This window comes from Bubalus kerabau, chromosome X, assembly GCF_029407905.1.
Source record: "Bubalus kerabau isolate K-KA32 ecotype Philippines breed swamp buffalo chromosome X, PCC_UOA_SB_1v2, whole genome shotgun sequence".
Taxonomy (NCBI): Eukaryota; Metazoa; Chordata; class Mammalia; order Artiodactyla; family Bovidae; genus Bubalus; species Bubalus kerabau.
The window spans coordinates 68,872,969-68,899,444 of record NC_073647.1 but is presented as its reverse complement, the minus strand read 5'-3'; the positions used below and the strand labels follow the sequence as shown (position 1 = coordinate 68,899,444).

The following is a 26,476-nucleotide window of genomic DNA, read 5'->3' as shown; positions in this document are numbered from 1 at the left end:
ATCCCCAGTTAATAATGTGTTAAGTTAGATGGCCTAACCTTTTTAGCACAGTACCTGGCATATAGTTCAGTTCAGTTCAGTCACTCAGTCGTGTCCGACTCTTTGCAACAACATGAATCGCAGCACTCCAGGCCTCCCTGTCCATCACCATCTCCCGGAGTTCACTCAAACTCGCGTCCTTCGAGTCGGTGATGCCATCCAGCCATCTCATCCTCTGTTGTCCCCTTTTCGTCCTGCCCCCAATCCCTCCCAGCATCAGAGTCTTTTCCAATGAGTCAACTCTTTGCATGAGGTGGCCAAAGTCCTGGAGTTTCAGCTTTAGCATCATTCCTTCCAAAGAACACCCAGGGCTGATCTCCTTTAGAATGGACTGGTTGGATCTCCTTGCAGTCCAAGGGACTCTCAAGAGTCTTCCCCAACACCACAGTTCAAAAGCATCAATTCTTCGGTGCTCAGCTTTCTTCACAGTCCAACTCTCACATCCATACATGACTGCTGGAAAAACCATAGCCTTGACTAGATGGACCTTTGTTGCCAAAGTAATGTCTCTGCTTTTCAATATGCTATCTAGGTTGGTCATAACTTTCCTTCCAAGGAGTAAGCATCTTTTAATTTCATGGCTGCAGTCACCATCTGCAGTGATTTTGGAGCCCCAAAAAATAAAGTCTGACGCTGTTTCCACTGTTTCCCCATCTATTTCCCATGAAGTGATTGGACCCGATGCCATGATCTCGTTTTCTGAATGTTGAGCTTTAAGCCAACCTTTTCACTCTCCTCTTTCACTTTCATCAAGAGGCTTTTTAGTTCCTCTTCACTTTCTGCCATCAGGGTGGTGTCATCTGCATATCTGAGGTTATTGATATTTCTCCTGGCAATCTTGATTCCAGCTTGTGCTTCATCCAGCCCAGTGTTTCTCATGATGTACTCTGCATATAAGTTAAATAAGCAGGGTGACAATATACAGCCTTGACGTACTCTTTTTCCTGTTTGGAACCAGTCTGTTGTTCCATGTCCAGTTCTAGCTGTTGCTTCCTGACCTGCATATAGGTTTCTCAAGAGGCAGGTCAGGTGGTCTGATATTCCCATCTCTTTCAGAATTTTCCACAGTTTATTGTGATCCACACAAAGGCTTTGGCATAGTCAGTAGAGCAGAAATAGATGTTTTTCTGGAACTCTCTTGATTTTTCGATGATCCAGCAGATGTTGGCAATTTGATCTCTGGTTCCTCTGCCTTTTCTAAAACCAGCTTGAACATCTGGAAGTTCACGGTTCACGTATTGCTGAAGCCTGGCTTGGAGAATTTTGAGCATTACTTCACTAGCATGTGAGATGAGTGCAATTGCGCAGTAGTTTGAGCATTCTTTGGCATTGCCTTTCTTTGGGATTGGAATGGAAACTGACCTTTTCCAGTCCTGTGGTCACTGCTCAGTTTTCCAAATTTGCTGGCATATTGAGTGCAGCACTTTCACAGCATTGTCTTTCAGGATTTGAAATAGCTCAACTGGAATTCCATCACCTCCACTAGCTTTGTTCATAATGATGCTTTCTAAGGCCCACTTGACTTCACATTCCAGGATGTCTGGCTCTAGGTGAGTGATCATACCATCGTGATTATCTTGGTCATGAAGATCTTTTTTGTACAGTTCTGTGTATTCTTGCCACACCTCTTCTTAATATCTTCTGCTTCTGTTAGGTCCATACCATTTCTGTCCTTTATCAAGCCCATCTTTGCATGAAATGTTCCCTTGGTATCTCTAATTTTCTTGAAGAGCTCTCTAGTCTTTCCCATGCTGTTGCTTTTCTCTATTTCTTTGCATTGATCACTGAGGAAGGCTTTCTTATCTCTTCTTGCTATTCTTTGGAACTCTGCATTCAGATGCTTATATCTTCCTTTTTCTCCTTTGCTTTTCGCTTCCCTTCTTTTCACAGCTATTTGTAAGGCCTCCCCAGACAGCCATTTTGCTTTTTTGCATTTCTTTCCCATGGGGATGGTCTTGATCCCTGTCTCCTGTACAATGTCACGAACCTCATTCCATAGTTCATCAGGCACTCTATCAGATCTAGTCCCTTAAATCTATTTCTCACTTCCACTGTATAATCATAAGGGATTTGATTTAGGTCATACCTGAATGGTCTAGTGGTTTTCCCTACTTTCTTGAATTTAAATCTGAATTTGGCAATAAGGAGCTCATGATCTGAGCCACAGTCAGCTCCTGGTCTTGTTTTTGCTGACTGTATAGAGCTTCTCTATCTTTGGCTGCAAAGAATATAATCAATCTGATTTTGGTGTTGACCATCTGGTGATGTCCATGTGTAGAGTCTTCTCTTGTGTTGTTGGAAGAGGGTGTTTGCTATGACCAGTGCGTTCTCTTGGTAAAACTCTATTAGCCTTTGCCCTGCTTCATTCCGTATTTCAAGGCCAGATTTGCCTGTTACTCTAGGTGTTTCTTGACTTCCTACTTTTGCCTTCCAGTCCCCTATAATGAAAAGGACATCTTTTTTGGGTGTTAGTTCTAAAAGTTCTTGTAGGTCTTCATAGAACCGTTCAACTTCAGCTTCTTCAGCATTACTGGTTGGGGCATAGACTTGGATTACTGTGATATTGAATGGTTTGCCTTGGAAATGAACAGAGATCATTCTGTCGTTTTTGAGATTGCATCCAAGTACTGCATTTCAGACTCTTTTGTTGACCATGATGGCTACTCCATTTCTTCTAAGGGATTCCTGCCCACAGTAGTAGATATAATGTTCAACTGAGTTAAATTCACCCATTCCAGTCCATTTTAGTTCTCTGATTCCTAGAATGTTGACCTTCACTCTTGCCATCTCCTGTTTGACCACTTCCAGTTTGCCTTGATTCATGGACCGAACATTCCAGGGTCCTGTGGAATATTGCTCTTTATAGCATCAGACCTTGCTTCTATCACCAGTCACATCCACAACTGGGGATTGTTTATGCTTTGGCTCTATCCCTTCATTCTTTCTGGAGTTATTTCTCCACTGATCTCCAGGAGCATATTGGGCACCTACCGACCTGGGGAGTTCCTCTTTCAGTATCCTATCATTTTGCCTTTTCATACTGTTCATGGGGTTCTCAAGGCAGGAATACTGAAGTGGTTTGCCATTCCCTTCTCCAGTGGACCACATTCTGTCAGACCTCTCCACCGTGACACGCCCATCTTGGATGGCCCCACAGGGCATGGCTTAGTTTTGTTGACTTAGACAAGGCTGTGGTCCATGTGATTAGATTGACTAGTTTTCTGTGATTATGGTTTCAGTGTGTCTGCCCTCTGATGCCCTCTCACAACAACTACCGTCTTACTTGGGTTTCTCTTACCTTGGACGTGGGGTATCTCTTCACGGCTGATATAGTAGGCATTCAGAAATATTAGCAAACTTCCCTTCTTTTTATTCTAATGAACATTGTTGGAACCATATCAAGAAATTTGAGAATAGAAATAGAGAACCCAACATACCAGGAAAAAATGTAGAATTTACTGAGTCTAAGACACAAAATCACATACAGAATGGTGGATCAGGATGAAATGCTTCAGGAAGCCAGGAAAGAAGCATAATACAGAGGGCAGAATGTGTGACAATATGTACACAGTCAATTATACCATCAAAACAAAGATTAGAGTGTTGAAAGTTCATTTGGAGGTAGGCACTGTATTTCTTTTAAATGGAAATCATCAAATGTTTGATATAAAATTTTGTTTTCCCAGGTTCGATGCATGAGACAGGATGCTTGGGGCTGGTGCACTGGGATGACCCTGAGGGGTGGGAATGGGGAGGGAGGTGGGAGGCGGGTTCAGGATGGGGAACACATGTACACCCGTGGCAGATTCATGTTGATGTATGGCAAAACCAATACAATATTGTAAAGTAATTAGCCTCCAATTAAAATAAATAAATTTATATTAAAAAAAATAAAAATAAAGATCTCTATTCCTGTCCAACATCCATGGTTTTCAAAGAAATGCAAATTAAGATGAGATATCTTTTTTTGCCTTTGAAATAAATGATTAATGCAATGGAACAGATGTTCATATATTGCTGGAGTGTGTGTGTATATATGTTATACAGCCTTTCCTGGAAGTTTAATGGTGATTATTTAGTACTTACCTGTCAGACACTGGTTTAAGTTCTTTGCATGTATATTTAACCATCACAACAATCCTGTGAGATAGGCAGATGATATTGTTACTTCTTTACAAATGTAGACACTTACACACTGAGAGCTTAAGTAACTTGTTCAAAATTAGATAAATACAAAGTGGTAGATCCAGTTTTCAAATATAGGCAGTCTGGCCTCCTAACCCAACTTCTTAACCACAACACTCTTCTGGAAGGATGCAATGAGAAAAATATAGCATAGCCCCTTCAGCTGCCTATTTAGGCTTGTGCATAAAAAGTCTCTTCTGTCTGCCTGAGTCAGCAGATCTACCATGGTCTGCATGTAACCTGAGGTAGAGAATTACTGTCTCTAATGCTTGTTCCCGAGAGAGTAATATTGACGTGCTTCTGCAAGAGACTCGTGTGTGTGCATGTAAAACCAAAGCTAATATGACCTTTTCTGCCCCCTTGCACCACTGCTGAAACTGCTTTCTCTGGCTCCAAAGAAAACAGTGTGTTAGTTGTTCAGTCATGCCCAACTCTTTGTGACTCCATAGACTGCAGCCCACCAGGCTCCTCTGTCTGGGATTTTCCAGGCAAGGATACTGGAGTGGGTTGCCATTTCCTTCTCCAGGAGATCTTCCTGACCCAGGGATAGAACCCGGGTCTCCTGCACTACAGGCAGTTTACCAACTGAACTATGAGGGAAGCCTCAAATAAAACAGTGGCTGTACAGAAATATATAGACACCAGAGGTCAGGCCTGAGCTTGGAGTTTTGAGTTGCAAGGCTGGAGCAGCCTGTAGCTAGGAGATAGGAAGCTGTATATCCAAGAATGTGTATGGATTCTCTTCATTAAAACAGAGTTTTAAACAAGAAGACATTGTATTTGAGTAGTAGACTTATTGGTACATTTTCTTTCTGTATTTTATAGTTTTTTTAATATGGGCATATATTACTTTTATAACTAGAAAAAAAGCACCATTTAAAAAGATATGAAAAATATTAAACTAAGACATAAAAGAATCATATCACTCTATTGAAATGTCTAGCATAAGCTCAGTATAAATGTAACATACACAGAATCTGTCCTAGGCTAAATTACATGTTTTTCAAATTGGCCCTAGGTGCCCTTCTACCCTCTCTCTGTCTTTTCTCTAGCCTTTCGCCTTCCCAGTCTGGTCTGCCTTTCACAGATTAGATGCACACTACTTCTCTTATATATGGATCATTTCCTCTTACAGGGAAACAAATTTACTCCAAGGTGTAGGTGACTGGGTTACCCATCTTCCTGAGGGAGATGGGAATGAGTATGTGTTTTAAGAGTAGAGCTCTTGGGACTTCCTTGGCAATTCAGTGGTTAAGACTCTTGTCTTCCAATGCAGGGGACAAGGTTTAGTTCCTGGTCAGGGAATTAAGAATTGACATAATGCAGGGTGCAGCCAAAAATTTTTTAAAAGAGTAGAATTCTGGAAGAATTCTCTGTTAATAACCCAGTTGTTGGACTGGAGCCAATTTTTCTTTTTTTTCTAGTTACAAAATTTAATCAAATTTATGCTACTTTTTAAGATTAACTTTGGGAATATCTATCTAATAAAATTTTGACTTAAGTATAAACAAAGACTTTTTGAAAGGGGAAAAAAGGACTAGGGAGCCTGTGGGGAAATAGAGGATATGTTTTAATGACATTGCTTCAATGACTCTCACAGATGCATTTCAAATCTATCATGGGATTGGATAGAAGCAAATAAAATGATTCTTTGGGTTTTATTTTTTAGTAATATTGTAATATATATAAAATTTTTCCTGACTAATAAATTTTAGAGTTAAAGTTATCCTTTTGTTAAACTCAAGAAATAAGGTTCCAGGATAAGTACTGTTGAGCTCTATAATTTGGTGGCTTGCCACATTAATACTTATTACTGTTTTCATATCCGTATCTGGTCTAGTTCTATCATTGTTTTATCTATGAAGTTTAAGATTATACATTTTAGACACCTGGACTATAACATTTCTAACACATTTCATATTCAATTCTTTCAGTTTTTTCAATTTTAGGGTATGCCTTTTAATGTAAGAGTACAGAGCTAGAATATAGCCTTTCTAATGTAAGAAAGAGTATAAAGCTAGAATATAGACAGTCATATTTTTATTTTCTTCCATTCAGGAAGATTCCTGACCAGACATGGGTACAGTGTGATGAGTGTCTGAAATGGAGGAGGCTTCCTGGCAAGGTTGATCCATCCACATTACCTGCAAGATGGTTTTGCTACTATAATTCCCACCCAAAGTACAGGTAAGGTTAAGACTCAGTATTATGCCAGAGATAAGTCCTGATTTGTCTCTGTTCTAAAACACTTTTCATCTCAAGTCCACACTCTTCAGCCTGGAATTCAAGCCCCTGTGCTAACTGGTCTTTACCTATTCATTGTATGTTAACACAGGCCTTCTGCTTTAGCAGGCCTGTGGCTTCACTCTTCCCTACACATGTGCATGTATTCCCTTCTCCATGACTTGATACTGTCATTCCACTTGCTTAGAGTGACTTTCTTTATTCCATCTGATCATATCGTCTGGGAAGCAGAAATATTTTGTGTGATACTTCTCCTGTTGACAGTAATTTACAGTGATTTTACTCTGGCTGTCTGTAGTATTTAATTCTTCACATTTGCTCACATACTATTTGAATTTGGGGGATGTTTTTCATATGTATACATTTGGGCTCTTCAAGAGATTGTAAACTATTTGAGAACAAGGGATTTATATTTCAGGTTGAAGTGACAATTTTCTTCATATGCTTCCTATACTTGAATCTGTTGAAGTACATTCAATTTAGATTGTTTACATGTCTGTCTTTCTAATATTCCATCGCTCAGACGGGAAAGAGGTGGGAGGGGGGTTCAGGATGGGGAACACGTGTACACCCGTGGCGGATTCATGTTGATGTGTGGCAGAACCAATACAATATTGTAAAGTAATTAGCCTCCAATTAAAATAAATAAATTTAAATTAAAAAAAGAGAGAGAATCCACCTGCAATGCAAGAGACCTGGGTTTGATCCCTGCTTTGGAAGAATCCCCCAGAGAAGGAAATGGCAACCCACTCCAGTATTCTTGCCTGGAGAATTCCATGCATAGAGGAGCCTGGTGGGCTACAGTCCATGGGATCGAAAAGAATTGGACACAACTGAGTGATTAACACTTTAACTTTCATCTGTACCTTGAAGCAGCTAACATCTAGATTTGTTGTTGTTCAGTCGCTCAGTCGTGTCTGATTCTCTGTGACCCCATGGACTGCCGCATGCCAGGCTTCCCTGTCCTTCATCATCTCCTGGAGCTTGCTCAAACTCATGTCCATTGAGTCAGTGATGCCATCCAGCCATCTTGTCCTCTGATGTCCCCTTCTCCTCCTGCCTTCTATCTTTCCCAGTATCAGGGTCTTTTTCCAATGAGTCGCCTCCTCACATCAGGTGAGCAAAGTGTTGGAGTTTCAGCTTCAGCATCAGTCCTTCCAATGAATATTCAGGGTTGATTTCCTTTAGGATTGACTTGTTTGATCTCCTTGCAGTCCAAGGGACTCTCAAGAGTTTTCTCCTACACCACAGTTCAAAAGCATCAGTTCTTTAGTGCTCAGTCTTCTTTATTGTCCAAATTCTCACATCATGGACATCATTTCAATTTAACAAATATTTTTATATGACTCAGTAACATAGGTTCATAATAATAATTCAGTTTGTTTCAATTCACCTGTGACTCTTTAACTTTTTTCTGCGGTATAAATGTTGATAGAGAAAAAGGTACTAAACCAGAGTATGCTTTTTAAGGGGAAAAAAACGTTGAAAATGGAGGAAATAAAAAACAATGAAGTCCAGTTCTGTAATAAGCAAGGATTCCCCCAAAGACTAAAGATGTGCCTAAGTACCTCTTGGGGTGGTGTGATTAAAATGTAAGACTGAGAGCTTAGAAGTCTCATTTTCAAATTCTGTATATGCTGTCAGTTTATATTTAGTCCAGGAGACATAACCTTCCAGGACACTTTGCCCCCCAATAAAATGGACATAACATAGGATTTCCAGTTATTATTAGTTTCTGTTTATTTCTTTCTAGGATTGCCTTTGTCCGCTGAATACATTTTCTAGTACTTCTTTCAGCTTGTACTCCTAAAATTCTCTTCTTCGTGCTTTACATATAGCAAACATCTTTTCATTTATAGAATCCTCTTTTTCTCTTCTTTGCTAGCCTCTGTTCTATCTCTTTTGCAATGTCAGCTCCCCATCCCTTCGTGCTGCTCTCTGCCATAGCCTCTGATTTTCCTCTTCAGGGATCATCACACAGTCTATGGATGTTCCTGCTTAACCTATACCTTAGGCATTGCTTTCTGAGTACATGAGAGGTAGGAGACCTAGGTTCTAGTCTCAGTGATATTCTCTTTCTATAGAAGCCCAACCAAGTCTCCCTTGTGCTTGAATTTCACTGTGTAAAAATAGAGATTATGCTTCTCTACCATCATATGAATTTTATAGCTGTCAAGTACTTTGAGTATCTTGGGAGAAGGGTGATATACGCACCAAAAATAATGATAAGGTATGCATTGAAAAAAAGAATTGCTACCTGGTAGCCTGCCCACACATTTTGTAAGGTGGGTGCAATCTGAACTCTATAATGTTAGATGGTGCTTAATCTGCCTTGTCATACTTGTGAGGAAAATGAAGGGTGAAAGTCAAGGGCACATTTTCTTTCCAAAAGATAACTTCTTCTATGTACTGCAGGAGGTGCTCTGTTCCAGAGGAACAAGAACTCATTGATGAAGACCTGTACTTGAGCAGAGCTAAGAAACAGTTGAGTATACCTTACCCAAGATGGTGGTCTGTATCCTTTGATAGAGGAGCCTGACCCTTCCTAATAGGATGGGAATTTTGAGAAGAGAGATGATGTTTTTTAATGATTTTCCTATTCACCTCTCTGCTCTTAGAGTTCTTTATTCTTTCTAGTTATCTCCTGAATGTCTCAACTAGAGATTGGCTCTAGTTTCTCTCCCTCCCCCCCATCTTTTGCTAGGGCATTTGAAATCTCTCTTTAGTAGCACAGTCCAGGAAGGAACTCTTAACTACTCGACAAGGCTCACACTGTTTCTAGTTTAGAAGGAACATTATAACCTAAATCTACAGTTCATGAGTGAACTAAATAGCACTTTTATATTCTCCTAGAGATCAAACTGTTGAGAAGAAGGAGGTATCAACAGAAAACGAGAGCCACCAGGTGAGAGATGGTCCACCCTCTTCCTTTCCTCACACAGAATTTCCCCCAACAGAGGACATAGGTTGAAGAAAGCGGCACTCTTGAAAGCTGTACAGAAATAACGAGCCATTTTTTCTGGTGGTCTTTTTTTTTACAGGATCTTTTGATTTTTGCTTTGATCTGCTGTTACTGATGTTCAGATCACCAAAAATGGAAGAGCCAAATCATTTATTGCCCAGATTTAGATTCAGTGCTGATTCTGGGTAGTGCGAATGTCACATTCGGTGTCACAGAGTATTCAGGGTTACGTTGCATCCTCATACAGGCTGCTTCTGTTGAAAGTGTCTGGTTTTCCTCAGTCTCATTCCTTCCAGGATTCATGGGTGACTCCTTTCTGCTTTCCTCTTGGGAAGAAGGGGTGGTTCTTTGTGCCCTTTCCCCCTTCCCTGCTTTCAGGCTGGCTGGCTTTATAAAGACTCTGCTGTTTTGAATTTTCAGGAGCACTGTCTCTCGGACATGGTTGCCCAGCTCCGGACGCTGAAGGGTGCAATAAGGTTGGCCGTCCTTTCAGGGACACTCCTTTCCTGACAGCCACCATAGCACCCATTTATCTCCCCCACCCAACCTTGCCTTTCTGCATGATTTTCCTCTTGACCCTCTTTCCCAGAGATATCTGCTAGCAGCATGTTCGATTCACTTTCCACCCACTCAGTCAGGGTAGGTCAGGCTGGTGAGGATAGAGGCAATTAAATACTAATTCTTTTTCTGACACTCTACCAAGACCCAGGTGTATTAATAAACAGGTTGCAAACCCTCCTATCTTGGCTTTATAGTCTGATCTAGAGATTGGGAAATTTCCTGGGACTGCCCTGTCCTCATTCAGTTTACCTCCCCTTTATACTCCTTCACCTTCATCATTCATGCTATCTTCATAAGCTGGCTTTCCCAGAAGATCCCAGATGCATGTTTCTGTGTGTGCAGTATATGTTAGTCTCTCGCATGCATTTCTTCAAGACCAGCACAGACATTTGCTGCAGTGCTTATTCCCTCCATTCCTTCCCTCATCACAGATCTCAGAGGAGTGAAAACCCAGTCTTACACTGGGTCAAAAGAGAGAATAAGAAAGTGATTCGGGGGCCTGGGTTTGTGTTGTGGATGGGATGATTCCAGGAGCCAATAAGTGAGTTGGGGAGGTCTGTTGGTGTCCAGCTGATAAGGTTATAACTGAATGTGCCTGGGGTCAGTGTTCTAGTGTACATTACTGCGCGCTGTTTGTTTTGTGTAGGAAACAGTTTCTTTTTATTTGGCTAAGTGTTTTTTCCTAGCATCAGAAGGATTGACTCATCCTTTGGTATTTGGTTTGAAATTAGGATTTTTATAAATTCTTTCCTTCTTTGCTAGGCATTCACTAATCCGCTGAAGATCCCTTCTATTCAAGATATGGATGACTTGAATAATAAGACGACTGGGTATGAGGGAACTGATAGCCCCAGCCGGCTTTCATCTGTTGGAGAAGAAAGCAGAACAACTTCTCTTCAACTTAAGCCTCTGGATTCCAGCATTTTTCAGTTCTCCAGGTGTGTAAAAAATATATAGATTCTCTTCAGTATGAGCCTCAGGGTTTACTTTCCTGTAAACTAAATTGGTATGGTTATAATGTTTGCGTTTCTCCTGAAGCCTGGCATGGAATTCAGAAGGAAAAATACCATTTGGGGATTGATAGACTTGCATGTTGCTTGTACCTCCCATTTTTCAACATTGTAACTGTCATGTCAGGTCTATTTTTCTATCTTTTTGGTTCTACTTTTTTGAGGTGATCATCTGACGAATGTTCTTTTATGGATTATGTATTCCCATTATATTGGAAATTGTGTAAGTGAAGTAATGGACATGAAAACTCTTTGCAAAGCATAATGTATTATACAAATGTAAGGTAATGTTACCTGGATAAGCATTGTTTCTTTCTTTAAGTTTAGGAATACTGAAATCCTGCGGGGCCCCATAGGCCTAAAACATGTTGCTGCTGCTGCTGCTGCTAAGTCGCTTCAGTCGTGTCTGACTCTGTGCAACCCCATAGACGGCAGCCCACCAGGCTCCCCCGTCCCTGGGATTCTCCAGGCAAGAACACTGGAGTGGGTTGCCATTTCCTTCTCCAATGCGTCAAAGTAAAAAGTGAAAGTGAAGTCGCTCAGTCGTATCCGACTCTTAGCGACCCCATGGACTACAGCCCACCAGGCTCCTCCGTCCATGGGATTTTCCAGGCAAGAGTACCGGAGTGGGGTGCCATTGTTGGCCACATATAAAAATAAGTATTAGAAGTTTGTGCCATTAAGTAAGCTTTGCAGTCCATTGTTTCCTATGGTAAATTTTTCGTGTAAGTTTAGTCTTAGAATTTACTTGTTCATTGTCTAGCACCACAGCAATGTTATTTTGTTATTCCCTGGTAGCTTAGACCTGCCAACAGTGGTAAAGAATCCGCCTGCAATGTGGGAGACCTGGGTTCGATCCCTGAGTTGGAAAGATCCCCTGGAGAAGGGTATGGCAACCCACTCCAGTATTCTTGCCTGGAAGATCCCAATGGACAGAGGAGCCTGACAGGCTATAGTCCATAGGGTCGCAAAGAGTTGGACATGACTGAGCAACTAAGCACACACAGCAATCTTTATAACAGAAATTTTCTTAAATATCAGGAATATTTGAAGCACTAAAAGGTATGACTGCCTGTGTGCTGTTGTGAGACTTGCTTTCTCCTTGCTATTGTGTTTCTCACTTCTGGCAGGGCCAAGCCATGGGGAAGGTACAGAGTTGCTCTCTAGTGGTAGAAACTTCTAGAGTCCACAATAATATGACTGTTATATAGTAGATTGTGAAATTTTTATGAACCCTTTTCGGTTTGGATATCTTCTTAACATACTGTAGGAAAAAAGCAATGGGATATATAGTAGGGGGAAATTACTCCTGCCCCCACCTCCACCAATGTTATTGATTTCTTTCCCTCTTTCTTGCTTCTTAAGTGGGTCTTTTCAGCTTTCACCCAGACAAACATCTGTTTATGTGTGCAAGTCCCCTAGTCTTCCACAATTAAGCCCCCTAGATATTGAAAGAACCTCACATACCCCTGAGCATGAACAAAGAGTCTCAAGAGGAAGTAGGCTATTAGGAGAAAAAGTAATAGAACTCTAAAGGAAGTAAATGAGAATCTATACAAAAGCATTTTGATATTTGGCAAATCTAATACAGTTATGTAAAGTTTAAAAATAAAATAAAATTAAAAAAAAAAAAAAAAAGAATAGTTGGAAGAGAATAGCTATGCAGAAACTGATAGTTGAATTCAGTCATATTGAAGGAGCTATTTCTAAGATAGAACCATGCAGCAAAGGATTAAGGAATATAGCCTAGTTGGTCTCAGGGATTTGGTCTTAATTCTACTGTTTCATCCACAGTTATTCAACTCCCATCTTAGGTTGGGAGGGGTATAGAGAAAAGTGTCGTGGTTTTGTTAAGCACGTTGTTAGCTCTCTACATTGATCTCCTTGAGGTGGTCATGCATCAAAATTGACACTGGAGTATCAAGATGTCACTGCTCTTGAAAGCTGTCCTTTCCCTGCTCTGACCACCTTTGCTTTCTCTTCAGTGTTTCTATTGATACTGTCCAGTGGATTTTGGTAACCTGAAGGAGATAACAAACGCTAACCTCTGTATGTGTGTATTTTATGAGTGCAGTATGACAGTACATCCATTGGGTGGCATACTTCATCAGTCTTAATTAGGAGTTCTATATGAGTCATTGTGGAACTGCACTATCCAGAGTTGGGTTTTAGCTTTAGAGTTCAGGCAAAATACTCTTGACTATTTATGTGTAATTTTAATTTGAGAATAATATTCCTTCAAGAGATATATGTGATAATTGATACTGCTAATGTCATGTTTTATGTAAGGTCAGTAAATGATGATTCTGTCATGTCAGGTTACACATATAGGGAGATTCAGATTGACTGGAAATAGTCTACCTTTTTATAGAGGAAAATTAGATGCTCGAGAGTCTAATAAAATATGCAAGGTTTTCTTATAAAACTGTGTAAAGGGAATAATAGGTTTAGTCAAGAGTAAACAAAGATCTCCCTTGCTATCAAAACCTAAAGCTGATAAGGGTCCTCGGGTCATGTAGTACAGCTCTTTAATTCTAGATAAAATAAAGCCTACACTATCCAAGAGCATTTTAAAATGTTCTACTGGAGTAGGTTATAAGACCTACAAGGTGTTCCAGAGGTGTCATTGGAAACAGTTTTGTGAGTCTTCACAAATCTAGCAAAGATAGGGGAAAACCTACAATAAAGAGGAAGTTCAGCTAGGATAAAAACAAGCATAACCTTTTAGGGCAAGACAGCTTAAAGGAAATAGTCCCCTTTCTGTTCATTCATTCTATATATATTTGCTGCTGCTGCTGCTGCTAAGTTGCTTCAGTTGTATCTGACTCTGTGCAACCCCATAGACGGCCTCCTACCAGGCCCCTCTGTCCCTGGGATTCTCCAGGCAAGAACACTGGAGTGGGTTGCCATTTCCTTCTCAATGCATGAAAGGGAAAAGTGAAAGTGAAGTCGCTCAGTCGTGTCCGACTCTTAGCGACCCCATGGACTGCAGCCTACCAGGCTCCTCCATCCATGGGATCTTCCACGCAAGAGTACTGGAGTGGGGTGCCATTGCCTTTGAGTCCTTACTATATGAAAGCAGTATTCTAAGGCAGTGATGGAATCTAAGATGAAGGAGCTTATGGTACTCTAAGTTACATATGTAAGCACCCCGGATACATGGTAGGTTTCATATGAGTGATATAAACTAAGGTCTAAAGTAGCCATAAACATATAGACAAAAAGGTGAGAATTACAGCCTGTAATTTATTTAGATATTTAGAGAACCTCTGAGTAAGCTATATTGCGTGGTAAGTTGCTTCAGCCATGTCTGACTCTTTGCAACCCCATAGACTGTAGCCCACCAGACTCCTCTGTCTATGGGATTTTCCAGGCAAGAATACTGGAGTGGGTTGCCATTTCCTTATCCATGGGAACTTCCTGACCCAGGGATCAAACCCTTATCTCTTACATCTCCTGCACTGGCAGGCAGGTTATTTTCCACTAACGCCACCTCAGTTACTCTGAGTAAACTATATATCAAAGGCTAATTATTTCATATATTAAAAGGATAGCCAGAAAAATTTCAAATTACATTATAATGGTGAAAAGAGAGGAGGAAAGATATCCTAATATATTTAAAGGAGTATTTGAAACAACAGACACAATGTAGAAATAGAAAAAATTTTGCAAATGAGTAAGATTGATTCAAAGGTCAGTATTAACATTTTAAAATACGATCTTTGAGAAAGAGTTCCAGAATAGCAAAATGAGTAGTGTGATGAACTCTTTTACCAACAAGTAACCATTTAACTGGGAAAAATTATTAAACAAAACAAAGCAATGATTCTTAGTTCCTGGAAATTGTCCTAGGGGCACACAGCAAGTACAGAAACATTCATTCAAGAAAATCTATTAGATCTCAGAAAGTACAGCGAAAGTCGGGCATTTAACCTGCTCTCATCTCCCTCTAAGTTTTGTTTTATGAAAACTACTCAAGAAGCTCTAATCCAGGTGGGTGTGGTCAAGAAACTGGGGGCTCCCTCTCTCCCTAGCTCCTAGTCTAGAGCTATGGTTTCACCTGGGAGGTGCAGGCCTCTGACATTTCTTATATCCTCCAGGTCTGTCTTGCTCTGTTCCAAGCAGACTCGAGAGGACTGGGCCTCTCTTCTCCCACCCAGCTTTCTCTTCCCCCATCCACAGGTAGCAGCACTCACCTAGGCACAGCATGCTGACAAGCCTAGACTCCTGTTGCTCCACCCCCAGCTTACTTAGAGGGCAGAGGTTCATGCCTGAAGGAGCAAGCCAAAAACCATCCCAGCACCCATTTGTAAAGAAAAAGTTTCACTCTTAGAGAGTGGGCCACTGTCCCTGCCATCAGCCCTGCATGGTGGCACAAAGGTTCTGCTTAGGGAGAGCGGAAGGCCTGACAGATGAAGAACTCCTTAGTACTACCCAAAGGAACTGACTTTGGAACATATCATGGAGAATTCCATTCCTAAGGGCATTGTCAGACAATGGAAATCTTAGTGGGGAAAAATTAAGAACAATTGTATCATAGCTCCATGATACAAGTTACAACAAGTGAGATGACTGTGAAATCATAAGTTTGGTAATAGAGAGAAGCAAGCAAAAAGCCATCCAAGCACTCCTGGGATCATAGTCAACCCTGTGGGTTAGGAAGGCTGTGTGTAAACACGAGACTACACTCATTCAGGACACAAGGTGAACTTACAAGCAGTCCCCAAGCCCCACACAGACCAAACAACAGAGCAGAAGTTTCACTGGTACTAGATACTTAAGCACAGCCTCCAATCAAGCACTGACTGGCCCAGGGGCCACTCCTTGGAAGCCAGGCTTAAAAGTAAAATCACAGATATCCCTGTTAACCTGGGAAACTGCACATGCTGAAGGCTGTACCTCCTCAGAAACGATTGGAGAGGGAAAATCCAAGCTGCTACTACCTGGCTGAATGGGGGAAGAAATGTGAATCCTTTGATCTGTGATAGTAGCCTTCAAGCCACACATACATTCAGTGGTAAAGGGTAAAACTCTAACTGGCTAAGGGGGCACAATTACACTGACTCAGGGTAACTTCTAGATTGTTAGGTAAAAGATAAAAATCAAGAAGAAATCTGAGCAAGAATATTAGAGGCTGTATATTACAGGGAAACAGTTTTCATGGAGTCACTTCAGCCAAATCACTGGAAAAAAAAATAACCCAACAAACAATAGCAACAGCCACTCAGGGAGGTGGAAATTGCTTGCTATACTATATTATCTAAAATATCAATTGTCAACAAAAAAATTATGACACATGCAAAGAAAAAAAAATGTGACCTGTACATGAGATGGAAGGGAAGCAGGTAATAGAAACTGCCCCTAAATAGATCCAGATGTTGAATTTAGCAAACAGAGACTTCAAAGCATCTATTATAAACATGTTCAAAGAACTAAAGGAGACCATGTTTCATCAACTGCAGAATATTAGTAAAAGGGACAGAAATTATGTTTAAAAAGAACCAAATGGAAATTCTTGAGGTAAAATGGACAATAACTAATGTGAATATTTCACTAAAGGGACTTAACAGTACATTACAATTGGCAGGAGAATCAGCAAACTTGAAAATATACCAATGGCAGATTTTATAGATTATGCTTTCTGAAGAACAGAGAGAAAAAGGAATGAAGGAAAATGCCTCAGAGCCTCAGAGAAATGTAGAACACCATTAAGTGCACCAACATATACAAATTTGGAGAACATAAAAGAGAGGAGAGGGAAGAAAAGAGGTAGAAAAAATACTCAAAGAAATAATGGCTGACAACTTTCCAAGTTTGATGAAAAACATTAATTTACACATTTAAGAAGCTCAAGTAACTCAAAAGAGGATAATTGCAAAAAGATTTACAGCCATACAGTGAAAATATTGAAAGCCAAAGGCAAAGAGAATTATCTTGAAAGCAGGAAGAGAAAAATATTTGTTATGTAAAAGAGAACCCCAATAAGATTAACATCTGGCTTCTCATCAAAAACAGTGGAAACCAGGAGCAGTGGGATGACATATTCATAGTACTTAAAGAAACACTTTCAACCAGTCATAAATCTGATAAAACTATTTTTAGAAAATGATGGTAAAATAAGTACATTCTTATATAAATGAAAGCTGATGGAATTTGTTTCTAGAAAAACTGCCATATAAGAAATGCTAAAGAGAGTTCTTCAGCTTGGAAGCAGGTGACACCAAATAGTAATTCAAATTTGCAGGAAAAAACAGTACTGGCAATGATAACTATAATTTATTATAAAAAGATAATCAGTTCAGTTCAGTTCAGTTGCTCAGTCATGTTTGATTCTTTGCAACCCCGTGGACTGAGCGTGCCAGGTCTCCCTGTCCACCAACTCCCAGAGTTGACTCAAACTCATGTCCATTGAGTCCGTGATGCTATCCAACCATCTCATCCTCTGCCATCCCCTTCTCCTCCCATCTTCAATCTTTCCCAGCATCAGGGTCTTTTCAAATGAGTCAGTTCTTTGCATCAGGTGGCCAAAGTATTGGAGTTTCAGCATCAGTCCTTCCAATGAATATTCAGGACTGATTTCCTTTAGGATGGACTGATTGGATCTCCTTGCAGTCCAAGGGACTCTCAAGAGTCTTCTCCAACACCACAGTTCAAAAGCATCAATTCTTCGGCGCTTAGCTTTCTTCATAGTCCAACTCTCACATCCATACATGACCACTGGAAAAACCATAGCCTTGACTAGACGGACCTTTGTTGGCAAAATAATGTCTCTGCTTTTCAATATGCTATCTAGGTTGGTCATAACTTTCCTTCCAAGGAGTAAGTGTCTTTTAATTTCATGGCTGCAGTCACCATCTGCAGTGATTTTGGAGCCCCAAAATATAAAGTCTGACACTGTTTCCACAGTTTCCCCATCTATTTCCCATGAAGTGATGGGACCAGATGCCATGATCTTCCTTTTCTGAATGTTGAGCTTTAAGCCAACTTTTTCACTCTCCACTTTTACTTTCATCATATATATAATTGTATTGTTGGGATCATCTACAGATATAAAATATTTGCCAATAACAGCATAAAAGAAGTGGGTGGGAGCAAAGCTGTATTGGAGTGAGGAAATAATACCAAATGGTAACTCACATCCATAGTAAGAAATTAAAATTTAAAATGGAAAGATAAGGTTAATTTAACAAACTATAAATATGTCCTTGCTGTACTTTCTTCTCTTAGCTTCCTCAAAAGACATAACATTACATAAAGTTTTGTATGTATAATTACATACAATAATTATAGTAATGTATTATTAGATTTGTAAATATTAAACTAGAAAATACCCACATAACATGAAAAGAGGAACAGTAAAGGAAGAAGGAAACCATGACACATATAGAGAGCAGAAAACCAAATAATGGACATCAATATCTAACATACCAATAATAACATTAAATGTGATAAGATTAAACAATCCAATCAAAAGCTGGAGATTATCCAGTTGGATTTTTTCACATACACAAATATAATGTCTATATATTTTATGTTCAGAGAGACAAATAGGTTGAAAGTTAAAAGATGAAAAGAGACATACCGTATAAACAGCAACTATAGAGAACAAGAGTGGCTGTACTAATATCAGACAAACTAATAGACTTTAAACAGAAAATGTTACCAGATATAAAGAGGGACATTTCATATTGATAAAGTCCGTTAGGAAGATACAAAAATTATACCCATATACGGACCTAACAACAGAGCCCAAAAAATGCATGAAGCAAAAGTAGACAGAACTGAAGGTAGAAATAGGCAGTTTAACAGTAACGGTTGGAAACTTCAGTATCCCACTTTCAATAATGGGTAAAAGATCAAAATAGAAGGGTTGAAGAACACTATAAGCCAACTGGACCTGACAGATACATGCAGAACAATTCACCCCCAAACAGCATAGTAAATATTATTCTCAAGTGCCCATGGAATATTCTCCAAAATAGACCAGATATTAGACCATAAAATAAGCCTCAACAAATTTAAAAGGGTTGACACCATATAAAGGATATTCTGCAACCATAGCAATTAGCAAGCAATTAGAAATCAACAACAGAAGGAAATTTGGGAAATTCACAGATATGTAGAAATTAAATACCATGCTCCAAAATTTTAAAAATAAGTAAAAGAAGTCACAAAGAAAATTAGAAAATACCTTAAGATGAAAATAAAATAATACAAAAAATTATAACTTGAAGCTCAAGAGGTAGGTATTCAGAGGGGAAATTATATTTGTAAATGCTTATATTAAAATTGAAGAAGTATCTCAAATTGTTAACCTAAACTTCCATCTTAAGAAACTAAAAATATGAGAGCAAGCTAACCCCAAATCAAGCAGAAAGAAGGAAATATCAGAATGAAAATGAAATAGAGAATAGAAAAACAATAGAAAAATCAGTGAAACCAAAGGTTGGCTCTTTGAAAGGAACAACAAAAATTAAGAAAAAAACATTTAATAAAGCAATTCCATTTATACTTCAGTTTAGTCACTCAGTCATGTCCGACTCTTTGCGACCCCATGGACTACACTATGCCAGGCTTCCCTGTCCATCACCAACTCTCAGAGCTTACTCAAACTCATATCCATCGAGTTGGTGATACCATCCAACCATCTCATCCTCTGTTGTCCCCTTCTCTTCCTGCCTTCAGTCTCGCCCAGCAGGAGGAGAAGTTTTATACTAGCTTCATTTATAGTGGCTTCAAAAATAGAGGATTAACAAATTTAACAGAAGTACAAGCTAGACTTGTACACTGAAAACTACAAAATATTGTTAAATGAGAATTCAGTTCAGTTCAGTTGCTCAGTTGTGTCCAACTCTGCGACCCCAAGGACTGCAGCATGCCAGGCCTCCCTGTCCATCATCAGCTCCCGGAGCTCGCTCAAACTCATGTCCATCTGCCATCCAACCATCTCATCCTCTGTTGTCCCCTTCTCCTCCCACCTTCAATCTTTCCCAGCATCAGGGTCTTTTCCAATGAGTCAGTTCTTTGCATCAGGGGGCCAAAGTATTGGAGTTTCAGTTTCAACATCAGTCCTTCCAATGAACAGTCAGGACTGATCTCCTTTAGGATGGAATGGTTTAATCTCCTTGCAGTCCAAGGGACTCTCAAGAGTCTTCTCCAACACCACTGTTCAAAAACATCAATTCGTTGCTCAGCTTTTTTATAGTCCAACTCTCACATCCATACATGACTACTGGAAAAACCATAGCCTTGACTAGACGGACCTTTGTTGGCAAAGTAATGTCTCTGCTTTTTAATATGCTGTCTAGGTTGGTCATAACTTTCCTTCCAAGTAGTAAGCGTCTTTTACATGAGAATAAGAAAGCCTAAAATGAAAACAAATTTCGTATTTGTGGGTCAGCAGACTTAATGTTGTTAAGATAGCAGTACTCCCCAAACTGAGCTACAGATTCAGTGTAGTCCCTATCAAAATATCAGCTGGCTTCTCTGCAGACAACCAATGGAGAAATATGACAGAAAGAAAAAAAAAATGAGAACAAACTATGTAGTTGAAAAATAATCCCTGATATGTAAACCCTGAATTAATCTTTACTAAACCAGTGAATTCAGATCTAGAATAAGAGTTGATTCCTAGTGGGAAGAATCAGAAGTATTTACAGAGCCAATAAGTAAAACCCATTCACTGTCTCTAACATCATAGTTCCTTTTGGATTGCCTCTTATTTGCAAAGTTTTGTTCCCTCATCCCCATGTAACACAGTTAGTTAAGCTACCTTCTGTTAAGGAGTTTATACTTTAGTAAGAAACCTGCAATACACATACACAGTAGAAAGCAATATATATTTATTGTATTGTATTATATTTATTACACTGAGAGTGCTAAAGTGCTATGGGAATTCAAAAGTGGCATTTGAATTGTCTTGTGTTGAGAAGTGTGTTCCAATCAAAAGAAGCAGTCTGAGAAATCGTGGGGCATTCTGTTTGGCTGGTGTCTTTGAAGGGAAGTAGTGAGAGAGAACGCTGGGGCCAAATTAAGTCCCAGTTCTGTCACTTACTAGCTACATGACTTTCAGAGAGTTATTTAACCTCTCTAGGCCTGAGCATTGTCTTTTTAAAATGAAGGTAAAAGTATCTCCTGATACACATTGACTCACCAAACTGGCACAGAGTAAGTGCTCAGTAAATGTTCCCTGTGTTTTGGAGTGGAAAAGCTTGAATACCAAGCTAAGACATTTGAACTTTTATGTTGTGGGGAATAATACCTAAAGATTGCAATTAGGGAGATGACATGATTAGAGCAATGCCTTTGGAAGATTAACTTGGCGGTGGGTGATCTGGAGGTGTGACAAGGGGAGACTGGAAAAAGCCATTGCAGTCGCCCAGGAAAGGTAATGAGAGCTTGAACTTGAGTATTGATAGTGGTAGAACCATATAAAATTACTGAGAGTTTGTTGATGTCGTAACACAAATAGGAAACTTAGTAGAGGGAGCAGGTTTGAAGGTGAAAGTGAGAGGTCAGTTTTATACATTCTGAATGAGATACCAGTGGGACCTCCAGAAAAAAAAAGTGTGTAACAGGCAGTTAGAAATTCAGTACTGGAGATTCTGGGCTGGGAACACCACTTGGAAGTTATCTTCCAGAAGTTAGAGCCGAAAGATTGTATGAGATTACCAAAGAAAAGAAGTGTAGGGAGAAAAGAGGATAACTAAAGACAGAACTTTTAGAAGTAGGAAAATGAAAAGAATACTTTGACGTTAATTGCCTTTCGTAAAACTTTATGGTTGCTATCTGGTATCATATATGCCTCCTTCATACCTGCAAGCTTCTTGTTCTACTATCATCCTCAGTACTGCAGCTAAATGGACCACCTACAGTGGCCCTACACATGTTTAAAGATGAATGCATTTGTTCTTACATCGTCCCTAAGGCCTTTTGTTTTCCCCTTAAGGCTGAAACAATGAGATCTTATTAAGATGACTGTAGCCCACCAGGCTCTTATGTCCATGGAATTCTCCAGTCAAGAATACTGAAGTGTGTAGCCATTCCTTTCTCCAGGGCATCTTCCCAACCCAGGGATTGAAGTTGGGTCTCCTGCCCTACAGGTGGATTCTTTACCATCTGAGCCACCAGGGAAGCCCTATTGAGATGACAGACCAGTTTTATTTCTGGGCAAACACAAGTTTTGAAGAACATTTAGGGCATTCTAAGAAGCTAAGGTTTGAGATGTTTTACAGATATTCTCTGAAATTGGCAGAGAAACACGGGCAGCCTTGAGCTATGGTGGCCAATAACATGCCTGGCTGTTTCTCATTGAAAACTTGAAAGTTAATTTTTACCTTGAAATTTCTTGGTTTTCTGTAGAGAAAGAAGGATAGTTATCCCATCCTCTTGCTTGATATAAAATTGCCTATAGATTTTGGTGGCATCTGTTTTTGCTGTTGTTGTTGTTGTTATTAGTTCCTTCAACCATTATTATATATAGCAGCCAGAAATGGAAGGTGATTTGAGTCACTGTCCTAAACTTCCCTGAAGAATTGAGGGAGTGCCTGTTTGCCTGGACAGAGGGGAATTCTTTAGCCCTGAGTGGGGAATGTCTTGAACTAGCTGATTCGGTTTCTTTGTTTCTGACTAGGGCCCTGTATTTTAATTAACTTTTACAAGTGGATGATGGGCAATAGCCACAATCCAGTTGGCTGGCAAAGGCACTCTGCGGTGTCCCATTGCAATATAAAAATGTTCATAAGTCTTTGATACTGGAAGGTTTTGTGACACTTTAAAATTAACGAGCTGGCTCGGTCTCCTCCACTGACTCCACTAGGCTTTTTATGACCTTTTTTCCATTCTCTTGTTAGGGGATTTTGCATGTGTACTTTTTTGTTTTTCTTCCTTCACTTGCCTTTCGGAAACTTCTAAGTCAGGCTGGTTTCAATCCTATTTTCAGAAATTTTACCAAGGTCAGCCTAGTCCTGCTATATCCAGATGCTGACTTTCTTCATACCTCTCAATTTTTCTGCTCTCTTAAGACACATCATTATCTCAGCAAATTGCATGAATGAAGGGGTTGGGGTTTGGGGGTAAAAATGTATCCCTAACATGAAATGATCTGTGAATAACAGCTAGAGTCGGTTGTGATATGGGAAATTTGAAGATGAATATCTTTGTCCATAGTATAGGATATATCATATCCTTCATAGAATAAGAATATACTTAGCTTCTTTGTGACAGCTTAAAATTGAATTTCCTCTTCTTCTTGCAGTAAGTACAAATGGATCCTAGGTGAGGAACCTGTGGAGAAACGAAGAAGGCTCCAGAATGAGATGGCAACACCTCCTCTAGATTATTCCATGCCTGGCCCTTACAGGAAAGTGGAGGCAGCAGTTGCCAACCCAGAAGGGGAGAACAGCCGCGAGAAGACCAGCTCTGAGAGAAGCACACCACCATACCTTTCCCCAGAGTACCCAGAAGCAATCAAGAGTACCAATCAGAGTAGGGAGGCCTCAGTTCTGTATTCGGGGGCCCAGGACCAACACCAGGGTTCCTTGCTCCCTGAAGAGTTAGAAGATCAAATGCCACGATTGGTGGCAGAAGATTCTAACAGAGGCAACACACATGTAAACAAGGAAGAAGTGAGCAAGGGACCTTTTGTAGCTGTTGTCGGTGTTGCAAAAGGTATTCGAGATTCAGGAGCTCCCATTCAGCTGATCCCTTTTAACAGAGAGGAGCTCGCTGAGAGAAGAAAAGCAGCTGAATCCTTGAATCCGGTGCCTTATTCTTCTGTGGCCTCTGCTCCAGCTCCTGCTGCAGCTGTTGCAGAGAAAGGAAGAGGCTACGAGGAGAGCAGCGGTCGTAATATACCAAAGATGAAGAACCAAAGAGAGCTAGAAGAACTGAAGAGAACTGCAGAAAAATTGGAACGTGTTTTGGCAGAAAGGAATATGTTCCAGCAAAAGGTTAGGTTAACATCTTACCACTGGGAATGAGAGGCTATTGTAACCAAGGGACCAGAGAGATAGAACTGATGATCTCATGTGTAAACACAACAAGCCATTGAATGATTCTGTGGAACATCTCAGATCAAGCGAACCCTAATGGGCTTCCCCCCCATATTTGGGATTTGAAAAGGTCCATAAACAGAAGAATATGTTTAGGGGAATCATAGGGTGAATACATTCAGGAAAACTGGGGGCACTCTCTTTAGATTTCAGTGAAATGCGGGGTCATTGAATTTCTGTTTCTTGGACTGCAGGTGGAGGAGCTGGAACAGGAGAGGAATCATTGGCATTCCAAATTTAAGAAAGTCCAACATGAATTGGTAACCTATAGTACCCAGGAGACGGAAGGCTTGTATTGGAGCAAGAAACACATGGGCTATCGCCAAGCTGAATTCCAGATTCTGAAGGCTGAGCTGGAAAGAACCAAAGAGGAGAAGCAGGAACTAAAAGAGAAACTGAAGGAGACAGAGACACACCTGGAAGTGCTGCAGAAGGCTCAGGTCTCCTACCGGACCCCAGAGGGAGATGACCTAGAAAGGTTAATTACTAGGGTTTAGTTATCAGCTTGTGAGTGCTAATGGGAAGCCTCCCTTAGGACCCCCGGTTACTGATCATAGATAAGAGAAGAAGCCTTAATTAATTCCTAGGCCACCAAGGATTGAGCAGTCACTTAGAGAGCTGCAGCCAATCTCCCAGTGCTTGGTGGCATTGTGCTTTCTTCTTTCTTTCTAGCTAATGGAAACGTAATTGTTGAGAAATGTAGGCCCATTTTGAAGGAGCTTCATTTTGTTCTGTTGGCTAATGACCTCATGTCATCTCTTCTGTCCCTCACTCCATCATACAGGGCTTTGGCAAAGCTTACGCGGCTGCGTATCCACGTCAGCTATCTCCTTACTTCTGTCCTCCCTCACTTGGAGCTTCGTGAGATCGGGTTTGACTCAGAACAAGTGGATGGGATCCTGTATACAGTGCTGGAGGCAAATCACATACTGGATTGAGCACCAGATACTCTCTATCCCCTTCTCTACCCTCTCCTTTCCTCCCTCCCTCTCTCATGCTTCTCTCCCTCCCTCCCTCCCTCCCTCTCTCGCTCACTCTTTCTCTCTCATCCTTATGCCTTACAAGGAGAATCTTTGAGTAATCCTGCCTCTTAATCAGTCTGCTTTTTACACAGTCTTGGTGTAGAAAAAGAGGCTTAATAGACTTTAAGAGTTCCAGGAACAGAAAAGCAGTCGTCACCAAACCAGGTGACCAGAAAGCTTTAATGACTCAGATACTTGGCCTATTTCATATTCTTTCTGATATGATATGTATTCATTTAACTTAAATCAGTCAGCAAATATTGGGTCCAATGTACCAGGTGTTTGGGGATGAGTGAAGAAGTATAACTCATAGTTTCAGCCTTCAAGGACCTAACATTCTAGTTGGAAACACAAAACCCACACCAAGTTAACAGACTTGTACAAGTGAGTGGAACAAACATGATAGAGAAGTTCTGGAGAAGGAAGGGCAAGGAAGGCATCATATCGGAAATGGGACCTTAGCTAAGGTTTGTTTAAAGAATAGGCATGACAGCACGTTAACAATGGTTGTTCTTTACATGGTAGGACTATGGTTGACATTTTTTTCTTTTTTCTGTCTTCCTACCTTTTTCAAATTTTCTATTATAAACCTGTTATTCTTATTAAATTGGAAAAAATAAATCATTTTTTTAAATGAATAGGCTTGGATTTAGATATCAAGTGAGAGACTGTGTGAAAATATAAGGTAATTTTTATACTTATAATTTATGTTGTATTTAGCATTACCTCTGGAAAAATAACATGAAAGAAAGCATGGAAAAAGCTGGAATGTAAAAAATGTGACTTGTAGGAGTGATGGGTTAATATAAGGGAAATAAGGTTAAATCCCTTGTGGCTCAGCTGGTAAAGAATCCGTCTGCAATGCGGGAGACCTGGGTTCGACCCCTGGGTTGCACAGATCCCCTGGAGAAGGGAAAGGCTACCCACTCCAGTATTCTGGCCTGGAGAATTCCACGGACTGTATAGTCCATGGGGTTGCAAAGAGTCGGACACGACTGAGTAACTTTCAAGGTTAAATCACGACCCATCTACCCACCCTCCTCTGTGGTATTTGCATTTTAATAAGGAATTCTTGAAAAAGAAATCTTCAAGGCTCCAAATTTTAAAATGCATACCACCATGACTGTGGGCTCTAAGGTTAAGTGGGGAGGTATTTTAGAGCAGTGACGTCTATTTTATATCCCTCAGAATACACCTCCTACCTACTCTTCAGGCTACTGCTGAGTGAAGGATAGATCTCATATTATCAGAAATAGTGAAACACATACTCCTGTAAAGTAGACATTTTATTTATTCTTTTCTTTATTATATTGGTATAGTGCATACTCTCCAAAGAGTTGAAGCTAGTCTTCAAAAGACATTGACCAATGAACACATAAAAATATACAAACAGTGAAAAAT

General features: G+C 40.1%; 1 protein-coding gene across 2 annotated transcripts in view; it reads left to right on the top strand.

Moving 5' to 3' along the window:
- MORC4 (MORC family CW-type zinc finger 4) overlaps positions 1-25,696 on the top strand; it is a 60,647-nt gene extending 34,951 nt beyond the window's left edge. Inside the window, exons 11-17 of one of the 2 annotated variants that reach the window (XM_055563514.1) lie at positions 6,283-6,411; positions 8,884-8,952; positions 9,322-9,373; positions 10,754-10,929; positions 23,258-23,951; positions 24,248-24,493; positions 24,838-25,696. In XM_055563514.1, coding sequence (XP_055419489.1) covers positions 6,283-6,411; positions 8,884-8,952; positions 9,322-9,373; positions 10,754-10,929; positions 23,258-23,951; positions 24,248-24,493; positions 24,838-24,918 — 1,447 coding nt within the window. In that variant the 3' untranslated portion in view covers positions 24,919-25,696. Of the gene's footprint in view, positions 1-6,282; positions 6,412-8,883; positions 8,953-9,321; positions 9,374-10,753; positions 10,930-23,257; positions 23,952-24,247; positions 24,532-24,837 lie in introns of both variants that reach the window. The other variant, XM_055563513.1, reaches the window with a different exon arrangement.
- Positions 25,697-26,476: the final 780 nt, after the last annotated feature.